General features: G+C 46.3%; 2 protein-coding genes across 5 annotated transcripts; one reads left to right on the forward strand and one right to left on the reverse strand.

Moving 5' to 3' along the window:
* Positions 1-467: 467 nt before the first annotated feature.
* Positions 468-15,772, reverse strand: gtf2h3 (general transcription factor IIH, polypeptide 3). Of its 2 annotated transcripts, XM_041203393.1 has the most exons (13): positions 15,696-15,772; positions 9,157-9,236; positions 7,356-7,462; positions 7,057-7,223; positions 6,873-6,935; positions 6,143-6,172; positions 5,253-5,281; positions 4,815-4,889; positions 3,100-3,153; positions 2,131-2,199; positions 1,066-1,201; positions 950-986; positions 468-849 (listed from the first exon to the last, which is right to left on the reverse strand). In XM_041203393.1, the coding sequence occupies exons 1-13, from the start codon at positions 15,703-15,705 to the stop codon at positions 762-764; spliced, it is 945 nt and encodes a 314-aa protein (XP_041059327.1). In that variant the 5' UTR covers positions 15,706-15,772; the 3' UTR covers positions 468-761. The 2 variants fall into 2 exon arrangements, with proteins under 2 accessions (XP_041059327.1, XP_041059328.1); XM_041203394.1 differs by lacking the exon at positions 5,253-5,281 and having other exon boundaries at positions 6,162-6,172.
* eif2b1 (eukaryotic translation initiation factor 2B, subunit 1 alpha) lies at positions 15,526-26,781 on the forward strand. 3 transcript variants are annotated; one of them, XM_041203395.1, is made up of 9 exons: positions 15,526-15,584; positions 18,778-18,879; positions 19,440-19,576; positions 22,737-22,853; positions 23,566-23,678; positions 24,339-24,407; positions 24,573-24,648; positions 26,154-26,279; positions 26,619-26,781. In XM_041203395.1, exons 1-9 carry the CDS (start codon positions 15,569-15,571, stop codon positions 26,772-26,774), a joined length of 912 nt encoding a protein of 303 aa, XP_041059329.1. In that variant the 5' UTR covers positions 15,526-15,568; the 3' UTR covers positions 26,775-26,781. The 3 variants fall into 3 exon arrangements, with proteins under 3 accessions (XP_041059329.1, XP_041059330.1, XP_041059331.1); XM_041203396.1 differs by lacking the exon at positions 15,526-15,584 and adding an exon at positions 15,893-16,038; XM_041203397.1 differs by lacking the exon at positions 15,526-15,584 and adding an exon at positions 18,607-18,664.

Raw genomic sequence — 26,781 nt, forward strand, 5'->3', positions numbered from 1 at the left:
TACCATTACACCATTGTCTCCCCCACGTTGCCTCCCTTGGGAAGGTCCTCCCTCACCTATGGTACATCTCATGAATGGTGAATTATGGCTGTTAAATCATCTCCCAATTAATGGAACAACATTCAGCACCTGGACCCAGACTTTGAATAAAGTCCACTTGGTCTCTTCAGATCCCAACACCCGGGAACAGAAATTTCCCAAAGCTAAACAAATGGAGCCAGGTTCAATTTCCCACATCTCACTTTGCTGGACAGGGGGATGGACACTAGCCACTTAACATCTAACTGATGCACAACTTCAGCAGGTTCATAGGAGTGGGATTCCTGCTCCCTCTCTGCTGTGTAGAACAAGGGGAAAATCTACAACCAATCTGTGGAAAGGAACTGAGACAGGGAAGAAGAGTAATTCTGAATCATGGAGTGGGAACAAGGGATTTCTAATACTAGTAACAGTTTTTTCCAGTGCACTATTAGCAGTGTGTGTTTATTTTCTAACCAATGTTAGGTTTTACAAAAAGTAACAACAAATTGGTCAAAGAAACTTGCAAAAAATGTTTCCAGATCTGTGAATGTTTTAACCACACAATAAAGAGTATAACACTTTGTTGCAGTCTGAACTCCTCGTGCCATTATATTAGCTGCAAAAGTAATAAGTGGGAACGTTCTGGATCTGGATTTGTTGCCCTGATTCAGTGAACACCTGAGGCTTGTAAAAGTGAGAGATTCCAATGGAAAATGGGCTGATGGGCTTGTTTCCTGGTGTCAGCTTGTCAAGTAGTTCAGTGTTGGGAGTTTGGGCTTCTTCTTCTTGGTTTTCAAAATAGGAGGCAGAGCAATTCTGAAAGCAGTCCTGAATTTAAAACAAAAAGAAAAATCATCGTCACCAAATCATAGCAAATCATAATGAATAAACATTCAAAAAGACCTGAGCAGGTGAACTTTGTACTCACTCGCATGTGGTGCAGATGGGACTAAAGTTGCAAAATACTGATAATTAAAAAGAGCAATGAATTAAAAACTGGCCATTCAATGTAAATAAAACACAATTAGCTGTATTGAAACTCACTTGATAGGCAGACAGAACACACATAACCAATTTCAATCAGATTGCGGTGACAGAAGCAGGCAGCTCGATAATCCACGTGAACTGGAGGGGGAAGGACTAGCTGGGACCTCTGCTCAGGATCTGGTAAAAACACCCACTGGAAGAAAAGAACATACAGTTAGAAGATTACATTTTTAAAACCCACAAGAACTTACAATATAGTCTGTTGAGAGCTGAGAAAAATGAAGCTTTCACTGCTTTGATAGATTTTTGTTAAGTAGACTATCAACGGCTATGGAGCAATACCAGGTAAATGAGGTTGAGACACAGGTGAGCCATGATCAGAATGAATGAATGTTCAGGCTTGAGAGGCTGAAAGGCCGCCTTCTGCTCTTATATTCACTCAAAAAATGATCCAGAGAAACAACCGAGGGGAGAGAAAAAAAAGGACTTGCATTTATATAGCGCCTTTCACAACCACTGGATGTCTCAAAGCACTTTACAGGCAATTTTACGTTTGATGTTGTAGGCAATGTGACAGCCAATTTGAACACAATAAGCTCCCTCAAATAGCAATGTGATAACAACATAAAGCTTCATTTGGGATTTTCATCAGGGCAATCAACAATCCTCAACTGTGAATCAAATACCCAGACTCTGAACCATTCTATTACCTCCCCAGCCCTGATGGATCTGAGTAAGTGCAAGGTGGGTTTGGAGGATATTTTGTCAGGTTTATTGAATTAAAATTCACAACTTGCTGTGGTGGGATTTGAACTCCCAATCACTGGGTTACTAATCCAAGACTTTCACCATGACTTTACTCATCGGGATCCAACTGGAATGGCAGTCTGACAGCTGCTAAATTGAACTGTCCCACAAGGAGGATGCTGAAGTGGGAAATCACAAATGCATGGTCATGAGGAAGAACAACAGATTCTTGCAATTTACATATTTTATTTCCAATGTTGGGAGTCTTGAATAGCAAAAAGCTCCCCCTTGTCCTATCCAGTCACCTATCCATGCAAACAAATGCCAGACAAATCAGTAAGAAGCAAGTTCTGTTTTTAAGTAATTGAAACTTACCAGTAAATATTGAGAGAGTGACAGCATCTGTGGTATTTTTAAATATAACCCTCCGGTTATATCAGAAGCCTATAGACAAAAACAGCACAATAACGTTTAAAGAAAGGTTTGAAAACCCTACACAACCAAGTTACTGCATTATTATATCCCAGGTTGATCTGCAGCAGATTATATTCCAGATTTCAGTATCCAGGGTTTTATGGGCCCACGTAAGTCATTTTAGGAGGAGATGGGAGGGATCACCCATTGGACACAAGTATCCGCTGGACTTCAATCAAGATTCTGAGCCTAAGCTCAAGTCTCCACTCACTGGGGCAGGGTTCATCCCACGACCTTCTGACTCAGAGTTAGGAATGGTACCACTGAGCCAAAGGTCACCACATCTGAAGCTGGTGACATCCAGGATTCCCAAGGCAGTGGGGATCCACCATCAATGATTCCTGTGAACCAATGTCAATCACCAACTGACTTTCAAGAGTAAGACTCTTCGAGAAACAGCAGCATTAAACAGAGTGATTTGGGGTTGGTTAACTCAGTTGGCTAGATAGCTCGAGTGTGGAGCAGAATAAGGTCAACAGTGCAGGTTCAATCCCTGTATCGGCTGTGGTAGTTCATGGAGGCCTGCTTCCCTACTTGCCCCATGCTTGATCTGGGTTAGTGCCCCTCAAGCTATTTGATTCTCTCAAATGGGAAGACGTGCCTAGGGTCCTTTGTGACTAATGGATAATTATCCAAACAGGGCAGAGCAGCACAGGGAGAACACAGGGCTCTGTTTGAAAATTCAGCATTGCACGGCAAACAAAAGAGTACCAGAACTGCTCTGTTGTTACCACTGGATCAGTCAACTAGTTATTGTTGACAGAAATGAGGGAAGGTATTTTCCCAAGGTGTACATAAATGATTACTTAGTGTTTAGGTCATGGTTTGAAGCAGAAAGTTTTCAGTTTAAAGATGTACATAATTACTTACTTGCTGCAGTAACCCAGACTCAGAGTCCAAAACACACGCATCAATCAGAATATTCTGAAAAAGAGAAAGTAACCAGATATTTCATATTTAAAATTATAGGAATATACACTAACCTAAACCTCCACTCCCTTCACCACTGGTAGACAGTGCAGGAACGTGTACTGTCTACTGAGTGCAGCAACTTACCAAGGCTCATTTGACAGCACCTTCCAAATCTACAACCTCTACCACTTAGAAGGACAAAGGCAGCAGGCAAATGGGAATACCACCACCTGCAAGTTCCCTTCCAAGCCACACAACATCCTGAATTGGATACCACATGGACTTGAACGGTTCAAGAAGGCGGCACAGCATCACTTTCTCAAAAGAAAATTAGGGATGGGCAATAAAAGCTGGGTAAGGTTATTAACCTAAAAGAGAAAGTGACTGCAGCACTGAACCAGTGTCTAAGACTTATTAGGATGTCATCCAAACCTCCCTTTGGCTAAAGAATGCTCTTTATAGTTTGAGATACCAAATTTACACCAGTCAGTTATATAAATAAAGGAGAACAGCATGATGTAATTTCTATTCATGGACTCTTGTGCATCATATTATTGGGACCCAGAAGAAGACCACACCTGAAACAGTAAGTTATTCATTGTTTACAGGGGCTTTCTGATATAATTAATGAAGTTTCTGCAACTAAAAAAGGAATTCAAACTTACTTTAAAAAGGCATAATAACAGCTTGAGTTTCCAACTGCGTTAACTACAATGAAACCGAGCTTTCAAACTCTGGGCAAAGGGAATTAGGGATGGGCAATAAAAGCCTGTGATGCCCAAATCCCCTGAATGACTGGATGTGTAAACGCACCCAGCACTGCGGCACCGGTCCGCACAGATCAGTAACTTTCTAAAGTTGGATTCCCTGTCCGAGCAGAGGGAATTTATGGGCAGAATTTTACAGCCCTGTTTCGGCAAGAGCAGGGCCATAAATGCGGTGAGCCACTCACCAATCCACTGACTTTGGCAGGACCGCAAAATCCCACTGGCGTAAAACTCCACCCCATGTTTGAATTTCTTCACCAACAACTTTCTTCTGCTTCCCCCCCCCACAACAGGAAAGGAGAAAAAAAAAAATCACCAGAAGTTTGATCAATTTTTGCAAGTAACAAGAACAAACTTGATCCATTTAATTGGTGTCAGCCACGGTTCAGTGGACAACAATCTTGTCTCAGAGTCAGAACACTGTAGGTTTGAGCCCCACTCCTGATAATTGAGTACATGGCCCAGGCTGACACTACAGTGTTGGACCAATGGAAAGGCCGCTTTTTGGTTGAGACATTAAACCAAGGCCTCGTCTGCCCTCTCAGACGGAAGTTAAAGATCCCTCAGCACTATCCGGGGAAAAGTAAGGACATTCTCCCCATTGTCTGAGCCAAGATATATGTCCCTTAATCAACATCACTAAAACAGATTATCTGGTCATTATCACATGGCTGCCTGTGGGAGCTTGTTCTGTGTCACGTTTCCTACATTAGAACAGTGACTGCACTTCACTGGTTGCAAAACACTTCAAGAAGTCCTGAGAATGTGAAAGGCGCTATACAAATAGAAATTCTTTCTTTTCACTCTCCACCTTTAAAAATATATATATAATTTCAGATTTCTTTCTCTGCACAGCCAAATATTTATTCATGTTTAACACTCTGAATAAAGGTGCAGATATTCTACCTGTTTCTGTGCTGCAAAGATAACATTCATAAAATTCATATATTGAGCAGCAGAATCTTCAGCAGCTTTAATAACCTGGGGGGGAAATAAAACAAATGATTATAAACTGGACTGACATCAACACATTACATTGTACTAATAGGTGGTAAAGGTTTAGAAACGGCAAACAAAAATGACCAGTTTGTTGGAGGGTGTGTAGGTTCTTGAAAGGTTTTTATTCTCCACCTCCCTCCCCAAACCTCCTTTAATTCTGCTTCCAGGCAGTCTGGCTCCAAGATTTCAGACCACCACCTTAGGGCTGGATGCTCGTGGATGGTGCTGTGACGATCACACATCAATCTCTCGCCCTCTCACTCCCTGCCAGCAGCAGCACCTACTCCACCCCCTTACAAAAATTTATGTGACAAACTTTTAACAAAGGAGCTACAGAACACTTACCAATATTCTGGATTTCAGCTCATGCCCGGCTGTATTTTATGGAAAAAGAAAGAAAACCTTTCTTGTAACAAGTCTTAAGCTGTAATTTACACAACAAACTCAAAACTTTTTGTAGATCTGGGCACCATCAACCCCATCATTACACCTTACACTTCTCATTTAGAACATTAAAACTAACCTCTAATATTTGATAAAACTTGCATGTGAAATGTCATGGGATCAGGAAGAAGCCATTCAGCTCCTTGAACCTGTTCTGCCATTCAATGGCATCCTGGCTGATCTGTATCTTAACTCCAGTTACCCGCCTTGGTTCTGTACTTGTTTAAATCCTTACCCAACAAAAATCAATAGATTTTAGTTTTGAAATTTTCAGTTGACACCCCCCCCCCACCCCCCCCCACCCCAAGCCTCATTTTGAGGGAAGAGAATTCCCGATTTCCATTATCCATTGTGTGAAGATGTGCTTCTTGTCATCACCCCTCATGGTCTAAGCTCTAACTTTAAGATTACGCTTCACTGTTCTGGACTGCTCCAACAGTGGAAATAGTTTATCAAATCCTTTCAAACATTCTGAACAGTTTTTAGGTCTCCAGGTGCAGAATTATGGTAACTCCCATTTAGAGGGTGTGAATTTGAACACCAGTCTCAGCTGTCATTAAAATCCAGGTACAGGTACCTTGGATTGTCTTAGCTATTTTTGGGAGCATTCTATAATTCACCACCTCCTCCATTAGGGGAAAAGGGTAAAGTGTTTTAGACCGCTATCATAAAGTAGACAAGATCCGTTAATTCAATGAAAAAATAATAATTTATCTAAATCTACACACGAGCTTTTCTTGGTCATGATTTGCCAAGAACATTAACACTTAGAGATCAGTAAACACAGATACCTTCTAACTCTTTATTCACCTTGTGAATATCTTATTTCAGAAGTGTTAAGAAAAAATATCAATAGTTGCAGAACAATGAGGAAGAGGTCAGAGATATTATTTGGGATAACAGAGAATTAAAAAGCTATTGTTCAATAAATTAACTTAGAAAACTGATTCACTTTCAGCACAGACCTCACTATAAACAGGGTAAATATCCAAACATGATTAATTGTCAGGGGGATTTCTTTGAGGATTCTGAGAGAAGATTGACTTCCATTAGTATGATCCTGTTAACAGGTTTCAACTTTATATCTAACATACATACACAATAAAGAAGACCATTTACACTTTTCCATCAATGTTTTGTCAACTAACAAAGACCTAGCTCTTTTTGTTAATGTTAAGACATAAAGTGGCAATAGAGGGATATCATCAAATATTCCTGCTGTTCAGTATTTAAACAATGGCTTGTATTGAAAAAAACACAACTGTCTACAGTCTTGCTGTAAATAGCAATAACAATTTTTTCCCACATGGATAATGCTAATGACACCCTGTAAATTATAAGTGGCTAACTAGTGAAAACCTGTAAATTACAGGCGGTTAACCAATAAAAATCAGTACATTTTATACAGGTAACTAATGAAAATATGTAAATTATGAATGGTCATAATTTAAAATTTTGCAAAGTTGACCACATTGTAACAAACACAAAAATTTTTTGAAGTCATTCCTGGTGCAAGGATACAACAAAGTGCTTTTGCCAATGATCCTGCCAGCAAGGTTTCTGTCAGTTGGGCTCTCACTTCAGCTGCAATACACAAAAGGAAAATGTCACACACCATCCGTGCCCCAAAACCTGGGCAGAAGGATGTCCCAAACATTCTACATGTTATCACATAGTGAAGGGTGAAGTGCAGCAAGACACTTACTTTTTGCCATTAAATCTCTGATCTCCTCGGTGATGATGTCATTTCCTATGGCCAGAAGTTCATATTTACCATCCTTACTACCAGAAGAGGTAGATTCAGCAGAATTAATATCACCACTTTCTGCAAAGCTTCCCAATTTCCAGTATTTACCTGGATACAGGAAACGGCTGCAGGAGCAAAGAGAATAAAACGTTGTAGCATGTTAGTATTGCGCTCCTGGAGAAGCCAGTCATGAGCTATACAAACATGACTGTCTGCTAAGCTGCTAGATGTAGGAGAGAACTTGCACTGATCCTTACCTTTCCTGACTGTGACTCGCTATAATGGCCAGTCTGTTATTGCGGCTCATGACTAAGTGTGAGTTTCCCATCACCATCACTGCATCCATACATTTCGATAGTGTGAACTGTAAATCAACAGGTGAAACCCTTCGGTATAAATTGTGTAAACACACCATTTAAAGACAGAAAATGTTCAGAGAATGCTAAAAAGACATATCACCTGTTAGTTAGTGCATTGGGCATGGACTCTCCTGATTTAGGGTTGGATTTAGTTCCGCAGTGCATGTTATCAAATACTCCAAGGTTCAGTCTCTCCCACCCGCAACAAGTGAATTAAAATTCCAGCTCCTTATCCCATGAAAATGTAAACAAGTGCTGGCACAAGGTATAAAACCAAATAACACATCAGCAGCTAGAAGAGATTTGTTTCTTCAGGGAAACGCTAATAGCTTTTTGTGTGCCAATTTTTGCCTGGGCATCAGCTCCTGCTGTGGTACAGTTTCAGGCACCCTCCACATAACCTTGACAATCCCTCGCAGCAGCCTGTGTCACCAGAATGATACTGGGAATAAAAGGATTGGGTCATTGGGGGTAGGTTGCACAGATAAGGCCTGTATTCCCTTGAATATAGAGGATTAAAGGGTGGTCTAATTAAGGTATTTAAGGTGATTTAAAGATTTGATGGTGTTTCAGCAGCCAAAGTGGATATTGAGGAGGGATTGAAGGGTTTGCAATGCCGACCGCGGCTTTGTCTCCCAGCACCAAGGGCTCCCTCTTGAAGAAAACGGCAATGAAAATGTCCAGGAGGACAACAGGAAGCACAGACGGAGCAGGAAGGAGAGCTACAGCATCTCCATCTACAAGGTGATGAAGCAGGTCCACCCCAACACCAGCATCTCCCCCAAGGCCACGAGTGTCATCAACTCGTCATCAGGGGAATCTTTGAGCGGGTGGCCGGCGAGGCTTCCCGTCTGGTCCATTAGATCAGGCGGCAGGACCATCTCCACCCAGGAGACCCAGAACACCATCCGCCTCCTGCTGGTGGGGGGAACTGGCCAAACACACCATCTCCGAGGGCACCAAGGCAGTCACCAAGTACACCAGCTCCAAGTCGAGCTCCTGCCATTAAAGAGCAAACAAAAAGCTCTTCGAAGGGCCATTTCACAAAAAAAAAGACTATTTTTTCTTATGGGGAGCAGGAGTCCAGAACAAAAGGGCAGAAGCTTAAACTGAGAGCCAGGGCAATCAGGGGTGATGTCAGGAAGTTTTTCTTCACACAAAGGGGAGTGGGAATCTGAAACCCTCTCCTGCAAAAACTGTGGATGCTAAGGGTCAATTGAAAGTTTCAAAACTCAGCTTAGTGAGTTTTGTTAGATGAGGGTAGTGACACAGGCTTGTGAGACTAAATGGCTTACCCTTTTTCCTATGTTTAATCACAGGAGACATCACACAACATCTGCTTCCCGATGGGATTACTAGGCAGCCATCAGAAGCAGGAAAACCTGTTGATTTTGTAGGACCCTCACCAGCTGAGATTAGTTTAACCGTAACCTCCAGTTAGGCAATGCCTGTGGAGCTGAAACACATCTCAAAACAGAAAAAGTAATCATCAGGAGGCTGACCAGAAGCTTAGTCAAAGAAATGGAACTTAAGGAGGCAAATTTAAATGTGGTACAAAATGAAGAAGACTGGATTTGAGAGAGAGGGGTGTTAGTTTTTGGAAATGGAACCCTTCTCATCTCAATTGCCAATGTTCACATTAAATCCTCCCAGATCAGATACAACAAAGCCAGGTTTAGAACAAAGTTTCTCTCCTTACCTGGGATTCCTTCAGGATCTGCTGGCCCCACCAAATAGGATTGACGTCCACCACTATGACAAGCAGGCTAATGTCCTCATCTGTATTGTAAAAGAAAGAGGTAAATGTGAGCATTAATCTGTTGCTCCTGTGGATTATTTCAAGTCTTATGAAGGCAACAGTAGCTCTTCAATCTGGGTGCTTCAGTAATGTTATTGAGATACTAACATTAAGAGAAGTGAACACCAATACATGATGACTAAAAGGGATTTGCAGAGGAAATAGGTATTTCCCTATTTCCAGGTGTGTCCTGTACACAAAAAGGTCAAATCCAACCCGGCCAATTACCGTCCCATTAGTCTACTCTCGAACATCAGTAGCGTAACGGAAGGGGTCTTCAACAGTGCTATCAAGCTGCGCTTGCTCAGCAATAACTTACTCACTGACGCCCAGTTTGGGTTCTGCCAGGGCTACTCAGCTCCTGACCTCATTACAGCCTTGGTTCAAACATGGACAAGAGAGCTGAACTCCCGAGGTGAGGTGAGAGTGACTGCCCTTGAACTCAAGGCAGCATTTGACTGAGTGTGGCATCAAGGAGCCCTAGCAAAACTGGAGTCAGTGGGAATCAGGGGGAAGACTATCCGCTGGTTGGAGTGATACCTAGCACAAAGGAAGATGTTTGTGGTTGTTGGAGGTCAGTCATCGTAGCTCCAGGACATCAATGCAGGAGTTCCTCAGGGTAGTGTCCTGGGCCCAACCATCTTCAGCTGCTTCATCAATGACCTTCCTTCCATCATAATGTCAGAAGTGGGGATGTTCAGCACCATTCGCGACTGCTCAGGTACTGAAGCAGTCCATGTCCAAATGCAGCAAGACCTGGACAATATCCAGGCTGGACCACACAAGTGGCAAGTAACATTCACACCTCACGAGTGCCAGGCAATGACCATCTCCAACAAGAGAGAATCCAACCATCGCCCCTTGATGTTCAATGGCATTACCAGCACTGAATCCCTCACTATCAACATCCTGGGGGTTACCATTGACCAGATACCAAACTGGACTAGCCATATAAGAACTAGCAGAGGCCAGGAATCGTGCGACGAGTAACCCACCTCCTGACTCCCCATAGCCTGTCCACAAGGCACAAGTCAGGAGTGTGATGGAATACTCTCCACTTGCCTGGATGAGTGCAGCTCCCACAACACTGAAGAGGCTGGACATCATCCAGGACAAAGCAGCCCGCTTGATTGGCAACACATCCACAAACATTCACTCCCTCCACCACCAAAGCACAGTAGCAGCAGTGTGTACCATCTACAAGATGCACTGCAGGAATTCACCAAAGCACCTCAGCAGCACCTTCCAAACCCACGACCACTACCATCTGGAAGGACAAGGGCAGCAGATAGATGGGGACACCACCACCTGGAAGTTCCCCTCCAAGCCATTCACCATCCAGACTTAGAAATATATTGCCATTCCTTCACTGTCACTGGGTCAAAATCCTGGAACTCCCTTCCTAATAGCACTGTGGGTGTACCTACACCACATGGACTGCAGCGGTTCAAGAAGACAGCCCACCATAACCTTCTCAAGGGCAACTAGGGATGGGCAATAAAAAATGCTGGCCCAGCCAGCGAAGCCCACATCTCGTGAATGAAAAAAAAAATCCCTCACTCTTCCATTAGTGTCAAACCAGGGTATCAACCCTGGTTCAATGAAGAGTGCAAGAGGGCATGCCAGGAGCAGCACCAGGCTGGTCCCCATCATCACAGATGCCAGCCTTCAGCCTATTCGATTCACTCCACATAATATCAGGAAAAGGCTGAAGGCATTGGATACTGCAAAGACTATGAGCCCTGACAATATTCCGACAATAGTACTTAAGACTTATGCTCCAAAACTTGCAGCACTCCTAGCCAAGCTGTTCCAGTACAGCTACAACACTGGCATCTACCTGGCAAGGTCAAAAATTGCCCACGTAATTCCTGTACACAAAAAGCAGGACAAATCCAACCCAGCCAATTATCGCCTCATTGGTCTACTTTCGATCATCAGTAAAGTAATGGAAGGGGTCATTAACAGTGCTATCAAGCAGCACTTGCTTAGCAATAACCTGCTCACTGACGCTCAGTTTGGATTCCGCCAGGGTCACTCAGCTCCTGACCTCGTTACAGCCTTGGTTCAAACATGGACAAAAGAGCTGAGCTCCCGAGGTGAGGTGAGAGTGACTGGCCGTGACATCAAGTCCATATTTGGCCGAATGTGGCACCAAGGAGCCCTAGCAAAACTGGAGTCAATGGGAATCGGGGGAAAACTCTCTGCTGCTTGGAGTCATACCTAGCACAAAGGAAGATGGTTGTGGTTGTTGGAGGTCAATCACCTCAGTTCCAGGACATCACTGCAGGAGTTCCTCAGAGTAGTGTCCTTGGCACAACCATCTTCAGCTGCTTCATCAATGACCTTCCTTCCATCTTAAGGTCAGAAGTGGGGCTGTTCACTGATGATTGCACAATGTTCAGCACCATTTACGACTCCTCAGATACTGAAGCAATCCATGTCCAAATGCAGCAAGACCTGGACAATATGCAGGCTTGGGCTGACAAGTGGCAAGTAACATTCGTGCCACACAAGTGCCAGGCAATGATCACCTCCAACAAGAGAGAATCTAACCATCGCTCCTTGATATTCAATGGCAGTACCATCCGAATGCCCCACAATCAACATCCTGGGGGTTACCATTGACCAGAAATTGACATGGGACCACCACCACCTGGACGTTCCCCTTCAAGCCACTCACGATTCCTTGGAAATATATCGCCATTCCTTCACTGTTGCTGGGTTAAAATCCTGGAACTCCCTTCCTAATAGCACCGTGGGTGTACCTACACCACCTGGACTGCCCCGGTTCAAGAAGGCAGCTCACCACCAACTTCTCAAGGGGAATTAGGATTGGGCATAAATGCTACCTGGCCAGCCAAGCCCACACCCCATAAATTAATTTTAAAAGAAACAGGGTCTGGTGACCTGCTAACCCTCGATGATCTCTGCTTTCCTCCAATTCTGGCTTATTGTGCATCACCCACTCATCGTTCCACTGTTGGAGGCCATGCTTTTAACTGCCCCTGGGCCCGAGACTCTGGAATTCTGCCCTGAACCTCTCCACATCTCTCTCATTTCCTTTAAGACTATTCCTCAAAACCTACCTTTGGCTAAACTGTTGGTCACCTGAACCAAAGTCTCCTCCTGTAGTTCAGTTTTATTTTTTGTCTGATAATGCTCCTGTAAAACGCATTGGGATGTTTTTCAACATTAAAGGGACCAAATAAATAGAAATTGTTTTATTCTCAATTATGTTGAAATCAGAAAAGACAATCCAAGGCTTCACTTGACCAGTGGGCACTGCAGGACAGAGAATGTCTAACCGATATTAACTACATTATGATTTAAAATTAAGTTTTCTTTAGTTTAAATCAGATATTAACCATGTCTCATTGGATAACTCTCTTGAGTAAGAATGTCATGGGTAAAAGTCCCACTCCAGAGCCTTGAGTTCATAATCCAGGCTGACACTCTCAAAGCAGTACTGAGGGAGCGCTGCACTGTCGGAGGGTCAGTGCCAAGGGAGTGCTGCGCTGTCGAAGAGTCAATGCTGAGGGAGTGCTGCATTGTTGGAGGGTCAGTGCCGAGGGAGTGCTGCACTGTTGGAGGGTCAGTGCTGAGGGAGTGCTGCATTGTTGGAGGGTCAGTGCCGAGGGAGTGCTGTGCTGTCGGAGGGTGAGTGCTGCGCTGTCGGAGGGTCAGCGCCGATGGAGCGCTGTGCTGTCGGAGGCTCAACGCTGAGGAAGTGCTGCATTGTTGGAGGGTCAGTGCCGAGGGAGTGCTGCATTGTTGGAGCGTCAGTGCCGAGGGAGTGTTGCATTATTGGAGGGTCAGTGCCAAGGGAGTGCTGCGCTGTTGGAGGATCAATGCTGAGGGAGTGCCGCATTGTTGGAGGGTCATTGCCGAGGGAGTGCTGCGCTGTCAGAGGGTCAATGCTGAGGGAGTGCTGCGCTGTTGGAGGGTCAGTGCCGAGGGAGTGCTGCATTGTTGGAGGGTCAGTGCCAAGGGAGTGCTGCATTGTTGGAGCGTCAGTGCCGAGGGAGTGCTGCATTGTTGGAGGGTCAGTCCCGAGGGAGTGCTGCATTGTTGGAGCATCAGTGCCGAGGGAGTGCTGCATTGTTGGAGCATCAGTGCCGAGGAAGTGCTACATTGTTGGAGGGTCAGTGCCGAGGGAGCTCTGCGCTGTCGGAGGGTCAGCGCTGAGGGAGTGCTGCATTGTTGGAGGGTCAGTGCCGAGGGAGTGCTGCGCTGTTGGAGGGTCAGTGCTGAGGGTGTGCTGCATTGTTGGCGGGTCAGTGCCGAGGAAGTGCTGCTTTGTTGAAGGGTCAGTGCCGAGGGAGCGTTGCGCTGTTGGAGGGTCAGTGCTGAGGGAGTGCTGCATTGTTGGAGCGTCAGTGCCGAGGGAGTGCTGCATTGTTGGAGCGTCAGTGCCGAGGGAGTGCTGTGCTGTCGGAGGGTCAATGCTGAGGGAGTGCTGCATTATTGGAGCGTCAGTACCGAGGGAGTGTTGCCTTGTTGGAGCGTCAGTGCCGAGGGAGTGCTGCATTGTTGGAGGGTCAGTGCCGAGGGAGTGCTGCACTGTCGGAGGGTCAATGCTGAGGGCGTGCTGCACTGTCGGAGGGTCAATGCTGAGGGAGTACTGCACTGTCGGAAGGTCAATGCTGAGGGAGTGCTGCATTGTTGGAGGGTCAGTGCCGAGGGAGTGCTGTGCTGTCGGAGGGTCAAAGCTGAGGGAGTACTGCACTGTCGGAAGGTCAATGCTGAGGGAGTGCTGGATTGTTGGAGGGTCAGTGCCGAGGGAGTGCTGTGCTGTCGGAGGATCAATGCTGAGGGAGTGCTGCATTGTTGGAGCGTCAGTGCCGAGGGAGTGCTGCATTGTTGGAGGGTCAGTGCCGAGGGAGTGCTGCATTGTCGGAGGGTCAGTGCCAAGGGAGTGCTGCACTGTCGGAGGGTCAGTGCCGAGGGAGTGCTGCATTGTCGGAGGGTCAGTGCCGAGGGAGTGCTGCACTGTCGGAGGGTCAGTGCCGAGGGAGTGCTGCATTGTTGGAGCGTCAGTGCCGAGGGAGTGCTGCATTGTCGGAGGGTCAGTGCCGAGGGAGTGCTGCACTGTCGGAGGGTCAGTGCCGAGGGAGTGCTGCATTGTTGGCGGGTCAGTGCCGAGGGAGTGCTGCATTGTTGAAGGGTCCGTGCCGAGGGAGCGTTGCGCTGTTGGAGGGTCAGTGCTGAGGGAGTACTGCACTGTCGGAGGGTCAGTGCCGAGGGAGTACTGCATTGTTGGAGCGTCAGTGCCGAGGGAGTGCTGCATTGTCGGAGGGTCAGTGCCGAGGGAGTGCTGCACTGTCGGAGGGTCAGTGCCGAGGGAGTGCTGCATTGTTGGCGGGTCAGTGCCGAGGGAGTGCTGCATTGTTGAAGGGTCCGTGCCGAGGGAGCGTTGCGCTGTTGGAGGGTCAGTGCTGAGGGAGTACTGCACTGTCGGAGGGTCAGTGCCGAGGGAGTACTGCACTGTCGGAGGGTCAGTGCCGAGGGAGTGCTGCACTGTCGGAGGGTCAGTGCCGAGGGAGTGCTGCACTGTCGGAGGGTCAGCGCTGAGGGAGTGCTGCATTGTTGGAGGGTCAGTGCCGAGGGAGTGCTGCGCTGTTGGAGGGTCAGTGCTGAGGGTGTGCTGCATTGTTGGCGGGTCAGTGCCGAGGGAGTGCTGCTTTGTTGAAGGGTCAGTGCCGAGGGAGCGTTGCGCTGTTGGAGGGTCAGTGCTGAGGGAGTGCCGCACTGTCGGAGGGTCAGTGCCGAGGGAGTGCCGCACTGTCGGAGGGTCAGTGCCGAGGGAGTGCCGCACTGTCGGAGGGTCAGTGCCGAGGGAGTGCCGCACTGTCGGAGGGTCAGTGCCGAGGGAGTGCCGCACTGTCGGAGGGTCAGTGCCGAGGGAGTGCCGCACTGTCGGAGGGTCAGTGCCGAGGGAGTGCCGCACTGTCGGAGGGTCAGTGCCGAGGGAGTGCTGCATTGTTGGAGGGTCAGTGCCGAGGGAGTGCTGCACTGTCGGAGGGTCAGTGCCGAGGGAGTGCTGCACTGTCGGAGGGTCAGTGCCGAGGGAGTGCCGCACTGTCGGAGGGTCATTTTTCAGGTTAGAGGCTGAACTGAAGATCCAATGTCACTTTATAAAGAAAAGTGGGCGAGTTTTTGCCAGGGTCCTGAGGCCAACACTTAGCCCTGAACGAACATCACGGAACAAACTGATCATTGTGTGGGATCTTGCTTTGCGCAAGTGTTGGAAATTGGCTGTCAAGCACTTTGGGACGGTCGGAGGAGGGGGGAGGCGCTACAGAAATGCAACATGGGCCTTGCGGCGGGTGAGGAGTTTGTTTCACCGAATCCACAGCCGCTTCTTGTTGTTATTGTCGATGTTTCTGGTCATTTTGTGCCGGGCTCGGGCTCGGGCTCGGGGGCCGCCGGTTACTCACCGTCCGCCATTCCTCCGCCGCGACGGGAATCGGGCGCGGATCCCGCCGGTCGCCGCCTCCCCCCCCCCCACACCCCCCCCGCCCTGGTGCAGCAGTGAAATGGGACCGGGTGAGTGCGGAACCCTCAGGACAGCGGCCCCCACCCCCCCCCCCCCCCCGCGCGCCCCCCCCCCCCCCCCCCCCCCCCCGCGCGCCGCGGCCCGGCCTCCGCCAGGGTTTGAACTGGGGGCCCCGGTCTCGGGCCTACACCGGCTCCCGGGGCCGGGCCCTTTCCTCCGGGGTCCGCGCGGCCGGCGGAGGCTTTAGCGGGTGGGAACCGCCGGCGGGAGGATGGAGCAAGAAGGTAAAAGCCGCTCCGTCCGCGCGGGGAGGGGCAGCGAACATTCTGGATTTCGGGCTGACGCTGTGACCGGGCGAATGTTCCAGAAACACAGGCTCCGGGTTCCGGGCTCCGGGCTCCGGGTTCCGGGCTCCGGGCTCCGGGCTCCGGGCTCCGGGTTCCGGGCTCCGGGCTCCGGGTTCCGGGCTCCGGGCTCCGGGCTCCGGGCTCCGGGTTCCGGGCTCCGGGCTCCGGGCTCCGGGCTCCGGGCTCCGGGCTCCGGGCTCCGGGTTCCGGGTTCCGGGCTCCGGGCTCCGGGCTCCGGGCTCCGGGCTCCGATCCCAGCGCAGCCGCTGGAGGAATTTGTAAATTCAGTGAATAAACCGGGTCTGAGTGACGGTGACCGTGAACCCGGCCCCGGTCACTCATGTCCAGACCTGCCGCCCTGACCTGCTCACACCCACATGTGACTCCAGACCCACACCAGGTGGTTGACCATTAACTGCCCCCCTCCATCCCTCCTCCCCTCCATCCATCACCCTCCTCCCCTCCATCCATCACCCTCCTCCCCTCCATCCATCTCCCTCCTCCCCTCCATCCATCTCCCTCCATCACCCTCCTCCCCTCCTCCCCTCCATCCATCACCCTCCTCCCCTCCATCCCTCCTCCCCTCCATCCATCTCCCTCCTCCCCTCCATCCATCTCCCTCCATCACCCTCCTCCCCTCCATCCATCACCCTCCTCCCCTCCATCCATCTCCCTCCATCACCCTCCTCCCCTCCATCCATCTCCCTCCATCACCCTCCTCCCCTCCATCCATCACCCTCCTCCCCTCCATCCCTCCTCCCCTCCATCCATCACCCTCCTCCCCTCCATCCCTCCTCCCCTCCATCCATCACCCTCCTCCCCTCCATCCATCACCCTCCTCCCCTCCATCCATCACCCTCCTCCCCTCCATCCATCACCCTCCTCCCCTCCATCCATCACCCTCCTCCCCTCCATCCATCACCCTCCTCCCCTCCATCCATCACCCTCCTCCCCTCCATCCATCACCCTCCATCTCCCTCCTCCCCTCCATCCATCTCCCTCCATCTCCCTCCTCCCCTCCATCCATCACCCTCCTCCCCTCCATCCATCACCCTCCTCCCCTCCATCCATCTCCCTCCATCACCCTCCTCCCCTCCTCCCCTCCATCCATCACCCTCCTCCCCTCCATCCATCTCCCTCCATCTCCCTCCTCCCCTCCATCCATCACCCTCCTCCCCTCCATCCCTCCTCCCCTCCATCCATCACCCTCCTCCCCTCCATCCATCTCCCTCCTCCCCTCCATCCATCACCCTCCTCCCCTCCATCCCTCCTCCCCTCCATCCATCACCCTCCTCCCCTCCATCCATCACCCTCCTCCCCTCCATCCCTCCTCCCCTCCATCCATCTCCCTCCTCCCCTCCATCCATCTCCCTCCTCCCCTCCATCCATCACCCTCCTCCCCTCCATCCATCTCCCTCCTCCCCTCCATCCATCTCCCTCCATCCCTCCTCCCCTCCATCCATCTCCCTCCATCCCTCCTCCCCTCCATCCATCTCCCTCCTCCTCTCCATCCATCTCCCTCCTCCCCTCCATCCATCACCCTCCTCCCCTCCATCCATCTCCCTCCATCCCTCCTCCCCTCCATCCATCTCCCTCCATCCCTCCTCCCCTCCATCCATCTCCCTCCATCCCTCCTCCCCTCCATCCATCTCCATCCCTCCTCCCCTCCATCCATCTCCCTCCATCCCTCCTCCGCTCCATCCCTCCATCCATCTCCCTCCTTTCCTCCTCCCCTCCATCCAGCCATCCACCCCCCCTCCTCCATCCCTCATCCATCTCCATCCCCCCTCCATCCATTCCCCATCCCCCCCTGAAAAAGGGGCAATTAGGGATGGACAACACATGTTGAGCCTGACCAGGGACGCCCACATCCCAAGAAAGAAGAATTTATTTTTTTTTAAGAAAGATTGCCTTGTGGGGGACGCGACAGAAGCAGGTGGGAGATAAGGGAATAGACGGTTACAACGATAGATTTGGGTGAGGAAACTTCCGAGTGTAACATAAGCACCAGCATCTGTGCTCCTGGGATGTGGGCTTCGCTGGCTAGGGCCAACATTCATTGCCCATCCCTAATTGCCCCTTGAGAAGGTGGTGGTGACCTGCCTTCTTGAGCCCTGCAGTCCCTGTGGTGTAGGTACACCCACAGTGCAGTTAGGGAGGGAGTTCCAGGATTTTGACCCAGCGACAGTGAAGGAACGGCCGATATATTTCCAAGTCAGGATGGCGAGTGGCTTGCAAGAGAACTTGCAGGTGCTGGTATTCCATGAGTCTGCTGCCCTCGTCCTTCGAGGTGGTAGAGGTCATGGGTTTGCAAGGTGCCGTCGAAGGAGCCTTGGTGAATTTCTGCAGTGCATTTTGTAGATGGTACACACACTGCTGCTACTGTGCATCGGCGGTGGAGGGAGTGAATGTTTGTGGATGGGGTGCCAATCAAGCGGGGCTGCTTTGTCCTAGATGGTGTCAGGCTTCTTGAGTGTTGTGGGAGCTGCACTCATCCAGGCAAGTGGGGAATATTCCATCACACTTTTTACTTGTGCCTTGTAGATGGTGGACAGGCTTTGAGGTGAGTTGTTGTTTGAAAACATGTCAGATTACATGAAATGATGATGAGTGTGTCAATTAAACCAAAGGTTGGTATATTAATTGTATTTAAAAACACTGACTGGCTTGTTACAGAGCTTGTGGACTATTTCAAAACCCAAATGAAAGAGAATGAAGATGTTGCTTCAGCTGTCGCAGCCATTCGCACCTTGTTGGAGTTTTTGAAGAGAGACAAAGGTAACTGAGAATAGAATTATTGATACACAATAATATAATTTAAAATAACTTTCATACAAAGATTTCTTTGCGTATAAAATTGTCTGTGTAATGTCCCAAGCTTAAAAATCAAATGACAGATATGAAATCACATTGAGATTTATGTGCGAGAAAGGGCATCTGTCGTATCCGCACTTCTTCCTTTTCATCTTCACCTCTATCTTTCTCGTCACCGAGGGCGCTTTGGATTTATTTGCCTGACCTTTCCCCTTCAAGGAAATGCACCTTGACATTGCCTCCAATACCTTCTCTTTGAAGGCGGCCCATTGTTCAGCCACTCCCTTTGCTGCCAACATTTGAGCACAACTCAGTCGACTCAGATGAATTCTCATCCCATTGAAGTTGACTTTCCCCCAATTAATTATCCCTGCTCTGGATTGTTCCTTGTCCTTTTTCATGACCAATTTAAACCTTATCATACAACGACCACTGTCCCCTAAATTCTCTCCCACTTATAACAGACACATTCTGTTCCATTCTTGCTGAGCTTTAAAAAGTATCTGTTGTTTTTCTGGAATTAGGTGAAACCATTCAGGGTCTGAGAGAGAATCTGAAGGCAGCCATTAAAACCCTGACCAGTGTGGATTCTTCAGTGGCAGTGTCTTCAGGTGGTGAACTTTTCCTCCGGTTTATCAGTCTCACATCCCTGGAACACCCGGTATGTACTGGGTGTGCAGAACCCTTGCTATATATTTTAAAATAAGCTCTGGAATTTTCTCACTAAACCTCTCTGTCATATCTGCTCCATTAGACACACCTTAAACTACCTTTTTGATCATGGTTTTGGTCACCTGTCCTAATATCTCCTTATGTGACTTGGTGTCAGATTAAGTCTGAAAATCGGTTTTGTGAAGAGCCTTGGGATGTTTTACTCTGCGAAAGGTGCTGCATAAATGTAAGCTACATACAAATTAAGAGTAGGCCATTCAGCCCCTCGAGCCTGCTCCACCATCCAATAAGAACATGGCTGATCTTATTGTGGCATCAATGCTGCTATTCTGCCTACCTCCTATACCTTTTGAGTCCCTTGTTGATCAAGAATCGATCTACCTCTGCCTTAAAAATATTCAATGACCCTGCCTCTACTACTGTCTGGGGAAGAGCGTTCCACAGACTCATGACCCTCTTGAGAGAAAATGTTTCTCCTCATCTCTGTCTTAAATGGGAGACCCCTAATTTTTAAACTGTGTCCCCTAGTTCTAGTTTCTCCCACAGGGTGAAAGATCCTTTCAGCATCCACCCTGTCAAGTCCCCTCAGGATCTTATATGTTTCAATAAGATCACGTCTCATTCTTCTAAACTCCAATGGGTACAGGTCCAGCCTCTCCAACCTTTCCTGATAGGATAACCTCTTATCCCAGGAAGCAGTCGAGTGAAACTTCTCTGAACTACTTCTAATGCAGGTGTTTTCTTTCTTAAGTAAGGAGAGCAGAACTATACACAGTTCTCCAGATGTGGTCTCAACAAAGCTCTGTACAACTGTAGCAAACTTCACTACTTTTATATTCCATTCCCCTTGTGTGAGAAGGAATGTGTTTTTAAAAATATTTTTGAGAAATGTGAAGAAAGCTGTGTGTGTGTGTGTGTGTGTGTAAATGATTTAATTAAACTGGGTAAAGGTTACTAGAGGCAAGTTGTCTAGGAGGTTTGAGAGATGAAAGAATAGAGGTGTTAGGTAGCATTTGTAATGAGGTATTATGGGTGGGTTTGAGGTATAAGTAATTAGGTTGGGTCTAACATTTGCATTTTTTTAGATAAGTTGAGAGTTTGTTTGAATGTCAAAGGGAAGTCACACATGACAAAAAACATGTTTGCATCTTATAGGAGTTCCATGGGTAAACATAAGAGAGTATATTACATTTTATTGACCTGAAAGCAGAGATAGAATAGCAACATAAAATATTTAATATTTGTAAGGATTTGAGTTTGAGGTGTGAGAACAATGGAACCTGAGATGAAAGTTTTGGCAGGGGGAGGTATTTTAGAGTTACTCTGGAAAGTTTGGCTGTTGGATGATCTGGAAACAGCTTTAGGCTGGAAGAAGATGCAGTTTGAATCAGCCATCCAATCAAGCCAGAAAAGTCTTAGGCTGCAAAAAGCAGTCTTGTTCCGAAGTCTTGGATTTCCACAGCTGAGTAGAAGAGGTCTTAAGATGTTGTGTGGTTTTTTTTATTCATTCATGGGATGTGGGCTTTGCTGGCTGGGCCGGCATTTATTGCCCTTGAGGAGTTGGTGATGAGCTACCTTCTTGAACTGCTGCAATCTGTGTGGTGTAGGTGCACCCACAGTGCACAATGTGGTATGCCTTTATTGAAGCTACAGCAGTTTGTCTTGGGTAATATTACTGGATTTTATAGTTAAACATCTATAAGGGAGTATTGCCTGGAAAGTGTTTACTTGTGTGTCTGACCAAATAGGGAATGTTTTGTAAGACTAATTTTAACTGTAACTGTAATCTTGTGTGCTCACGTCTTCTTTTCTTCTTGTTAATAAAATGTTTACTTGTTAATTTGTAAAATCCCAAAAGTATTGCTGGACCCCTTGCTGCTGAAATCTGTACGTTTTCTTCTCATTTTCAGAATACAAAGAATCCAGAAACCCTCTGGATTTTGGTTTGCGCAGCAATTAACATCTGCTGTGGTCAGAACACTTGCAATAAACAAGAACATTTCATTTGTCTTCCTAATCACCTGCTGTATCTGCATACTAGCTTTTTGTGATTCATGTACCAGGGCACCCAGATCTCTCTGTACCTCAGAGTTCTGCAACCTTTCTCCATTTAAATAATGTGCTGCTTCTCTATTCTTCCTGCCAAAGTGAACAAGTTGTATTTTGTAAGTAGAAATAAAATTCTAGATGACTGTGTAAACCAGGGGGTACATCAAACTGTAGCCTGTGGGTTATACACACCCATTGAGCCCGAGCCACTCAGTCCAATTTCCACTTGTAGCTGATTTTTCCTGTCTTGCTTTCATGGTTGTAGTGATTGGAAAGAGAGCTGTTTCTTAACACCTTTCTCTGAATCTTAAATCATAAGTCGAAGAACAGGGAAACGTGAGAATGGTGAATTTACACTTTGCCAGACTGTTCATTACACAAATAATTAGTCCAAAAGTGTGGACAATTCTTGCTGTAAACTCAGTATTCTGACTACGTTAGGTGGATTGCAGCTTATCAGATTTGCCCCTCATTTTAGTGTTGGTGAATGTGTAACGTCTCACATTCTCAGCTACTGCTGCAACCTGATGGAGAAACTGCTTTTCCCAGATGCACCTGTGTCTTAATTTGTGTCTCAATTATTCCCCAGTTCTGAGCTTTGGTCACAGTCCTCGGCATGTGGTTTAATGTTACTCATGTCGCAATACTGGGTCTGCAGGTATCTGATTGTAAGCAGTATCTCATGGGATGTGGCTCTCTATCCTTGGGCCTGCAAGAAGTGTTTAATGAAAAAATGGGCAGGTGTTACAAAACTCCACCTCAGCTCAGTTCTGATGACTGTAAATTGTTGCCAGTTTGAAGTGCAGTGACATAGAACAAATTTTAATTGGGTTCTTGCTTATGAAGATATCTATTCTTAGGTCATCCAATCTGTATAAAACCTTGTGTCTCAAACGCTTCCTGTCAATTTTTCCCATTACATATATAGATATGGGAATTTCTAATGAAAACTGCCAATTTAAATATCATGCTGTAATTCCATTCCTCCTTTACTGGAGATGCTGCAGAGCTATACATTACAACATGTTTGTCTTTACAACATGACAAGTTTACAGAGTCTACATCATAGAATTTGAACTGATGTAACTTTGTTATTGCAGGATTTTTCAAAATGCAAAAAGACAATGATAGACAGAGGAGAGCTTTACTTGGAGAAAATATCTGTTTCAAGGAATAAGATTGCAAACCTGTGTCACGCATTTATAAAAGATGGAGCTGTAAGTATTGAATCACCCCTACCAAGATCTACTTTGCAGAAAACCAGACCCACCCAATCCCTCCCAGCTCAACTAGTCTGACCTGTCTCACTCTGAGCTATTTATACAGTCACTACAGCACAGTAGCAGACCATTCAGTCCATCAACTTCATGCTGGGTTGAGCAATCAATTTCTCCTGCTCTTTCCTTTAACACTGCAGGTCTAATTCACTCAAGTGCCTACCCAATTTTTTTTTTGATATAATTGAAAAAGAATTTCATTAAATTATGGCTAATCTCTGCAATTTGCTCACCTTTTAACACCCTGGGTTGGAAACCATCAAGTCCTGCAGATTTGTCTATTTTAAGTCCCATTATTTTCTCCAATACCTTTTTGTCTGTATTACATGAAATCCAATAGATTCCTCCCTTGACTTAGTTTATTGTTCACTGTCCATTGATATTTTGTCCTTTTCCTCTGCTGTGAAAACTGAAACATAATATGGAGGTGGTAGGTAGAATGGCCATGTTGTTTTGGAGATGTCCTTAGATGTATGTCCCTTTCTGAAGAAATCCTTTGCCTCCATTTGGTACTTTGCATTGATGGACAGGTTTAGATAGGAATAAATATCCTGTTTGACAATGTGATCCTAGAATTTGGCACATTTCTTTAGAACATGTATCCTTTGCCACTGTAATCCATATTTTATTACACCTTTCATTTCTTTAACAGAAAATTTTAACCCATGCTTCTTCACGAGTTGTACTGCGAGTGTTGGAGAGAGCAGCTGAAGCCAAGAAACGCTTCAGTGTTTATATCACAGAATCACAACCTGATTCATCAGGGTAAGTAAAACATGCTGTGTGGAGCGTATGCTTTTTAAAAGAGTCACTCGGAGAAACTCCTGGGTAGTATCTATTTTTCTGTTGTGCTATTCTATCTAAATTTTACAGCTGACCATCATCAGCTCTGCTCACAGTACCTGCCAAGACAGGAGTGTTATTAGGTGCACTGTTAGTTTTGTCTGGTACCCATACAAAGAATCAGTTTGGGACTCCTACATTTTACTAGACAATGATACTAGATACTGGATGCTTGCTGAGCTCCTTGGGCTTGTCAATGCCCTCTGAGTTACACTGTGTTGTACTGTAACCCAATGCACTTGATTGTGACACCTGTCCACCGTGTCACAGAGATCAACTAGCATGTTATTAAAAGTCCACCAGAGTGCGTGTACTTCCTATCTACTTGTCATGACTTTTGGTTTCACTTTTGCATCAAGTTTACAATTTGTGATAGTGACCTAACAAAACCAATGTAATTATAGGGCCTTGGCCGCTACTGGATTCTGTGGAGTGAGTTTATTAAGTTACTGCCAACACTTAACCATTTTGTTTATTAAAAATTTGCATTCATCAGCTTATTGGACAATTTAGTTGTAGAGAAATAATATTTTAGTGTTATGAGTTATATGGAGTGAATCAACTTTCCTATTTGTCTTCCAGACTTAAAAGCGCAGAATGTCTGCGAAAGCTGAACATTCCTGTAACAGTGATACTGGATGCTTCAGTTGGGTATGTTGAGAAACATTGTTCCTACTGGACAAAGTCAAAGAGTCCTGTTTATACCAGATGTGGAAATGTTATTTAGACAAATGAACTATTATAGTTAGTTTGGCTATGCTGATTAAATGATTGTGAGTGTGCTCACATTATTACTAGTGTTTCTCTCTTTTGCAGGTACATTATGGAGAAAGTGGATCTGCTGCTGGTTGGTGCTGAAGGGGTGGTGGAAAGTGGAGGAATCATTAACAAGGTAACAGTTTGTTCTTTTTCTTTCACTTGTTTAGAGTGGGAGTCTAATCATCCAACTCATCAGTGACAGAGAAATGAATGAATCATTGGAACATGAGGCCATTTAGTCCCTTGAGCTTGTACCACTGTTCAGTTAGATCACAGCTGTTCTGTACTTTAACTCCATTTACCTGCCGTGGTTCCAAAATCCTTAATATCCTTACCCAGTAAAAATCTGTTGATCTGTTTTGAAATTTCCAAATGACCCTCCCAAAAAGCTGTTGAGGCTGCAGTGTGAGGGTTGTTCCAGGTTTCAACTTCCCTTTGTGTGAAGAAGTGCTTCCTGACATCACCCTGAATACCTGGTTCTAAATTTAAGGTTATGCTCCTTCAAATGGCATTGCTGGATTTGGCTGAATGGTAGCACGTTTGCCTCTGGTCAGAAAGTCATGGGTTCGAGCCCCACTTCATTGGCTGAAGTGCTTTGGGACATTCTAAGATTATGAAATACAAATTATTTTGCTTTAGTTCAATTCCTTTAAGTTATTTCTCAATATTGTCAGATTTCTTTTGAACCATAAAATCCAATTTAAAAAAAAACAAAAGTCAGTTACATTCTTTGGCTTAGTTAGTGTTATAGGCAACAGAGGTTCTATATGCCTGTGTTTCCTAATAATTATGCAATAGGTACTACTGACCAGTATAGGTAACATTTGCAAATATAACCCCTTCCTATGGACCATTTTAGATGTGGCCACTGTTAGTGCCTCTCCAATCCGATGCAGGGCAAGAATTTTCCATCGTTTAGAATTTGCCTTCCCTTCGTTAATCAGCAGTTGAAACGAGAACTGTTCTTTTAAAAACTGAAGCTGTTTGGCTCACAATTCTGATCTGGATTCTCTGGGGCAGAGCTCAACTGCTCAAGAATAGGTTGGAGGTGAAGTGTGGGGTTGTTGTTCTTTACCTATCTTCATGCTTATCCCTCAGTAGTGTGAAGTGGTGAAAGGATTTTCAGGTTCATTAACAGCGTGACATGCTTTATGCTATCTGATAAGGAGTTTAGACCTGTACAGTGGGAGCAGAGGAGGAGTGGTACATGGGGCAGGGGTCACCAACAACCTCTGGATGATGGTATCTGTGGAGTGTCAACTCAGAATTCTAAGCCAGAGCTCCAGTCTGCACTTGCCCGGACTGTCTGCAACACAGTTTTAACCCAGTACCTCCTGATTCTGAGTCAGGAATGCTAGGAGCCAGGCTGTCTCTCCAATTGTGCAGTTTGTTGTGTTACTGTTAATTCCGTTAAGTGTTTGCTGGAGTTATACTGCTTGAAAGCACAGCATTACCAAAAAGAAAAGTTAAATATCAAATCAAGTATTTTTGAAATCCCGCCAGTCACTGCTTTATAACCACAACAGACTGTGTATCCACAGAGTTAATTTCTCATGGGTTTGATTCCTGCTTGATTCTCATTGCTACCACCTGAATGAATGAATGAACGAATGACATTTTTTTCCCCTTTCCTTGTAGATCGGAACTTACCAAATGGCTGTGTGCGCAAAATCGCACAATAAACCTTTCTACGTGGTGGCAGAGAGTTTCAAATTTGTCCGGCTTTATCCTCTCAATCAGCAAGATGTTCCAGATCGATTTAAGGTGAGAACTAAATTTGAAGTATTTGTATAAATTGAAGTTCGCTTTCTTTCAAGCGATTTAAATCTTGACGTGACTAGAACATGGTTAATTAAGAACCAACAAATCTTACAAATTTTGTGCATCTAGAATCCAATGCGTGTTTATTTTCTGTCATCAGCTGTAGACGAATTAGGGTTTTGATGAAGAGACTGTAGCATCTTTTAAAGGATAAATATTTGAAGCAAAGGAAAATACAGGGCACTGGAGTTTGCTAGAACAATTTAAAGCAGAGCTGAATGGCCTTCTGTGCTCTGTGGCTATGATTATAAAATATTAATTTCCTGTTTTTATTTCAAACAGTACAAAGCAGACACATTGAAATCAGTGAAGAATCTTGCAGACGAGCATCCAACAGTGGACTATACACCTCCGTCGTTCATTACACTTCTGTTTACAGATCTCGGGGTTCTCACTCCATCTGCTGTTAGTGATGAATTAATTAAATTATATTTGTAATAATCAA

Source organism: Carcharodon carcharias, chromosome 13 (assembly GCF_017639515.1).
Source record: "Carcharodon carcharias isolate sCarCar2 chromosome 13, sCarCar2.pri, whole genome shotgun sequence".
Taxonomy (NCBI): Eukaryota; Metazoa; Chordata; class Chondrichthyes; order Lamniformes; family Lamnidae; genus Carcharodon; species Carcharodon carcharias.